At 48.4% G+C, this 5,822-nt stretch overlaps 1 protein-coding gene across 1 annotated transcript; it reads left to right on the forward strand.

Annotated features, from left to right (window-relative positions):
- The first annotated feature begins 698 nt into the window (after positions 1 to 698).
- Positions 699 to 4,524, forward strand: npbwr2b (neuropeptides B/W receptor 2b). The gene is made up of 2 exons (XM_005477740.4): positions 699 to 909; positions 1,077 to 4,524. Exon 2 carries the CDS (start codon positions 1,320 to 1,322, stop codon positions 2,319 to 2,321), a length of 1,002 nt encoding a protein of 333 aa, XP_005477797.1. The 5' UTR covers positions 699 to 909; positions 1,077 to 1,319; the 3' UTR covers positions 2,322 to 4,524.
- Positions 4,525 to 5,822: the final 1,298 nt, after the last annotated feature.

Below are 5,822 nucleotides of genomic sequence, written 5' to 3' on the forward strand. Positions count from 1 at the left end.
ATCAGTGATGAATAGTAAGATGTTCTGGCTTTGCGGAGGGCTTTCTTATAAAGCAGCAAACTATTTCTCCAGGCTAAATGATGATCTTCTAAATTTGTGACACGCCATTTCCTCTCCAGCTTACGAGTCATCTGCTTTAGGCTACGTGTTTGAGAATTATACCACGGAGTCAGGTACTTCTGATTTGAGGCCTTAGTTTTCACAGGAGCTACAGTATCCAGAGTCGTACGTAGTGAGGAGGTAAAATTATTAACAAGATAATCGACCTCTGTTGGAGTAGCGTTCAGGTAGCTTTCAGAAAAAAAGTCAAGGTGAAGAAAGTCTTTCTGAAAATGATTCCTTATACAGTTTTGTATCTACAGGCCACCTTTAACTCTGTGCCAAGAGAATTCATCCAAAGTGAGAATGAGGAGGGTGTTCACGGTCGGCACCGATAGACCGACCTTTCCTCAAAACTGATACAGCTGTTTGTGTTTGCCACGAGGTTACCAAACCTGAACACTGAACACGGGGAGGCTTTCAGTCAAGATCACATGATCACACGTTGTGGCCTCTCAGCGTCCTAATAAGAACCAAGCTCCGATTAGAAAGAAAAAACTTTATTGTTCGTTTGGAGAATAAAATCCTCTTCTCAGCTCTCAGTGACCTACCCGGTCACGTGACTGCCAGTAAGACCAGAGAGAGGGGAGCGGGGGAGCGAGAGAGAGATAGAGTGGGAGGAGAGAGCGAGCGAGCGAGAGAGGCGAGAGAGAGAGAGGGGGTCCGGAGTGCAGCGCGTCTCCCTCAGAGGAGAGACCGGAGCGCGGAGCCGCTGAGCGCGCACATGGAGGCACGCTGCTGATCGCTGATCACTGATACTGACTGATCGATCAGTCCATCAGAAGCTCTTGCGCGAGGAGGCATGTTCAGGTGGGCCAATTTTTTTCAGTTTTCATGTTTTCATACTTTCTGCTGTCGCGTGAGCTCGGTGTTTCCCTCTGCGCGCGCCGCTGTGAGATTAGATCAAAGTTAGAAACAGGCTGACGTCACTGCTCATCGGTTATCTCTCTCTCTCTCTCTGTCTCTCTCTCGTGCAGGTTCCGTGATGCGCCGCTCGTGCGTAAAACCGCGCGAACCTCCAACAGTAAATGAGCAGAAGTCAGCTGATCTGAGGAGGAGGCTTTGAGTTGACAGCCGAGCGCGCGGACAGGTGTGCGCTCCTCTGAGGTGTGAGCGAGCTGGTAGCACTGCACCTGCTCCACCCCTGTGGAACTGCTCCGCCCTCCTCGGACTCAGAGTCCGGACCTTCAGCATCGCGGTGTCTCACGTTCTCTTGAAACATGGAGAACGTGTCGGTCCCGGGCGCGCCGCCTCCGCTCTGTAACGACTCTGTGCTGCTGTACTCGCCCACGGGAAACCGCTCTGACCTGAACTGCACCCCTCCCTTCTTTGCTGACCTTTACGTCATCCTGCCCGTCATCTACTCCGTGATCTGTGCCGTGGGGCTGACGGGAAACACCGCCGTCATCTACATGATCCTCAAAGCCCCCAAAATGAAAACGGTCACCAACATGTTCATCCTGAACTTGGCCATCGCAGACGACCTGTTCACTCTGGTGCTGCCCATTAGCATCGCCGAACACCTGCTCAACTACTGGCCCTTTGGGGAGGTCCTCTGTAAGGTCATCCTGAGCATCGACCACTACAACATCTTCTCCAGCATCTACTTCCTGACCGTGATGAGCATCGACCGCTACCTGGTCGTCCTGTCAACAGTGAGATCCAAGCGCATGCCTTACCGCACCTACCGAGCGGCCAAGATCATCTCGCTGTGCGTGTGGATCCTTGTCATCCTCATCGTCATGCCCTTCACGGTGTTCGCCGGCGTCTACGTGGACCCGGCTGATGGCAGGAAAACCTGCGTCCTCAGCTTCCCGAGCCCCGAGCCCCTGTGGTTCAAAACCAGCCGAATCTACACACTCATCCTCGGCTTCGCCATCCCCGTCTCCACCTTCTGCATCCTGTACACCATGATGCTGTACAGGCTGAGGAACATGCGGCTCAACAGCAATGCCAAGGCACTAGACAAGGCCAAGAAGAGGGTCACCGTCATGGTTTTTGTCGTCCTGGCCGTCTGCCTGTTCTGCTGGACGCCGTTCCACCTCAGCACCATCATAGCGCTGACCACGGACCTGAGGACCACGCCGCTGGTCATCATGATCTCCTACTTCATCACCAGCCTGAGCTACGCCAACTCTTGCCTCAACCCATTCCTCTACGCCTTCCTGGACGACAACTTCAGGAAGGCCTTCAAGACGATGCTGGAGTGCAGCTCAGCCTGAGCACCTGCGGCGCAGAGCAGGACCACCTGGGGGCGGACCTCCGTGGTGGCAGTGTGCTCTGGTAGCGTCACCATGGGAACAATAAGCGGCATGCTGAAAACTCTAAACTGTTTCCATGTAAACCCTAAATGAGCTCTGAGACTGAGGCTTTCTTTCACAGATTGACTTTGGTCTGTGATGGATTAACAGAGGGGCGGGGCTTGATTTAACCCCACCCCTCTGTTTCATCACTGATTGTTTAATGTAACTATGTAATCATAAGTAGTGGACCCTCACCCCACGCCCTGTCATGTATGTGCTAAAGTCCTGAGTGTGGAACTATTTGTTTGGATGTTGTTGTCATGGCGACTGGTTTGTGTGATTTTCTCACTCAGAGTGAGTGTGTGGCTAACAGAATTAGCTCTGCAGCGGGGCTCACACCTTCCTGACAGTTCACAGATGCTGTGGGACCCACGCAGTTCTTACTGTGGACACTTCCACACCTCCACAGCTGAGACCAACTGGACACGATGCAAATTAAAAACACACAAAGAGTTTTATTAAACAATGAGCCAGCAAAACACGCATCGTGCTCTCTGTGACTGGCACGCCGTTTCTCCTTCATGTGAAACTCAGAAGTTTCCCTGGGACTGTTTCAACGTGTCGAGGACGAAGCTCTCTGAGGGAACAGCTGCTCCCATTGTACTGACGACAGCTTTAGGAGTGAGTGATTTTATTAAATATAGAAAGAAATCAGGCAGGTAACACACACACAGACACACACCCACACAGTGGGGGATGGGGGGTGGGGGGGCTTCTCTGGGTGGAGGTTGACCAAACGTGTGTTCGTCTTCAGAAAAACATCTGACGTTTTTATGAAGGTGTAAAAAAATCCAATTAGGAGGCAGCGAGCTGTGACCTCTGAGGACACTGACCCTCCAGGGCGTGGCTTGGCCCTCTGGGAGCACCAAACATCAATATACAGGCTGTCAATCAAATCCTGAGCAGGCGGGCTGTGACGTGTCCTTGTGTTACTCTAACCCTAAGCTGGTGTGGAAATGAGGTTTTCTGATCACATGTTTATGAGGCACTCCCTCCATGATGGACCCCCCCCACCACCACACACACACACACACACACACACACACACACACTGACTGCAGGAGCGCTGCGCTACATCTGCTCTGATCTGTGAGTCTATGCTGCCCCCTGCTGACCACAGGGCTGCAGCACAGCACCTTGTAACAGGTATACATGCACACACACACAGGTACCTGCAGTTCATACAGGCTGCAAGCAGCAGATTGAGCAGCAGATGAAGGTCTGCAGAGAGACAGATCAGATCACAGAGTGAAGCAGCTCATTCAGATCTGGTCGCAGCGACAAACTGATTATTATAAATACATTTTTAAATGACATTTGGAGCAGAGTTTCCTCCACAGTCTGTCGCTACTTTCTGCATATTTGATGTTATTTTATGAGCAACATTTATCTTTAATGTAACCTTTAGTCTCGTGTCTTTGGAGATAAGTTCTGGAGTAACGTGTGAATACTCCAGAACTTCCACTGTGTGACTTCCTGCCCCCTGGTGGGAAACAGACGCTTCTGAAAAATCCAAGGCTGGAACTCATCCGACCCGTTCTACCAAAACCACGCTGAAAAATATGAACCTGTTGGAGTTTATGTGGTTGTGTTGCAGCTTGACAGCGCCCCCTATGGAACAGGAAGTACACGCAGCGGGAGCTCTGGAGTACATAAGATTTTCTCTGTGTAAATTTGGGGGGCAGTAAGCAGAACGCACTGGGCATATTTATTCACTCCACAGTTCAGAGTGTGGGGATGCTGGGGTGATTCCCTGGGGTTGGGACTTTTCTGTCATGTAACCTGTTCTTGTTCTTTCACAGTGTGACAGTAAAATACTTGGTACAATGTGTCGTCACTTTCTTTAACTTCCTGCTTTATCTGGTAAATGATGAGATCTTCTGAAGGCTTCATGTGCACGGTTCTGACAACAACAACATGCTGTAAATAACCCGTCTCACTGTACAGATGAATATAAAGTCATAACTATGTAAAATCTAATGTTCTCTCACACAAAGCATTTCTCATGCAGCCTGTAAAAAAAATGAACTCATATTTTATTTTGAAAATCTGCTTCTCATGTATTTTTGATATCTTAGACTGAGAGCTGCTCGATGAATCCAATAAATGTGCAGATAATGAATCCTGTGAGGAATCTTGACTTCACACGTCACATGTTCATCAAACATGAATTCGTCACAAAAAGACAATCCATCTGTTCATGATCTGCGTCCTGCCACAGTCCAAACATGTTTGTTGACTGATGAGACTGAACTGGCTGCAGGTTCCAGTGTGAATGTGAACGGCTGTTTCTCTCTGTGTTGATGACCTGTACAGGTGTACCCTGTGACAGCTGAGACAGGCTTCAGTACCAAAGTAGCCCTGAACTGGATGGATGATCTTTCTGAGTTAACTTCAATAATTACTTCCTCCAAACCATCAACGTGTCTTTTAGACTCCATTCCTACAAAACTGCTCAAAGAAGTCCTGCCATTAATTAATTGTTCGATCTTAAATATGATCAACCTATCTCTAATAATCGGCTATGTACCACAGGCCTTCAAGCTGGCTGTAGTTAAACCTTTGCTTAAAAAGCATCTCTAGACCCAGCAGTCTTAGCTAATTATAGGCCAATCTCCAACCTTCCTTTCATATCAAACATCCTTGAAAGAGTAGTTGTCAAACAGCTAACAGATCATCTGCAGAGGAATGGCTTATTTGAAGAGTTTCAGTCAGGTTTCAGAGCTCATCACAGCACAGAAACAGCTTTAGTGAAGGTTACAAATGATCTTCTTATGGCCTCTGACAGTGGACTCATCTCTGTGCTTGTCCTGCTAGACCTCAGTGCAGCGTTCGATACTGTCGACCATAATATCCTATTAGAGCGATTAGAACATGCTGTAGGTATTACAGGTACTGCACTGCAGTGGTTTGTATCATATCTATCTAATAGACTCCAATTTGTACATGTAAATGGAGAGTCCTCTTCACCCACTAAGGTCAATTATGGTGTTCCACAGGGTTCAGTGCTAGGACCAATTCTGTTTACATTATACATGCTTCCCTTAGGCAGCATCATTAGAAGACATAGCATAAATTTTCACTGCTATGCAGATGACACGCAGCTCTATCTGTCCATGAAGCCAGGTAACACACACCAATTAGTTAAACTGCAGGAATGTCTTAAAGACATAAAGACCTGGATGGCCGCTAACTTTCTGCTTCTTAATTCAGATCAAACTGAGGTTATTGTACTCGGCCCTGAAAATCTTAGAAATATGGTATCTAAGCAGATTCTTACTCTGGATGGCATTACCTTGGCCTCCAGTAATGCACATTAAGTCCCCCCACATGTTGTCCCCCCACCATGATGGGGGCTAAGGCAGGGAGGGGACAGCAACACAAGACAACCAAATCAGGAGAAGGACAACAGCTAGGTTA

The sequence above is a fragment of the Oreochromis niloticus genome, linkage group LG20 (genome assembly GCF_001858045.2).
Source record: "Oreochromis niloticus isolate F11D_XX linkage group LG20, O_niloticus_UMD_NMBU, whole genome shotgun sequence".
Classification (NCBI taxonomy): domain Eukaryota; kingdom Metazoa; phylum Chordata; class Actinopteri; order Cichliformes; family Cichlidae; genus Oreochromis; species Oreochromis niloticus.

What these genes read in the sequence shown, in the direction of transcription:
- npbwr2b (XM_005477740.4), top strand. Translation starts at nt 1,320, where the DNA reads ATGGAGAACGTGTCGGTCCCGGGCGCGCCGCCTCCGCTCTGTAACGAC.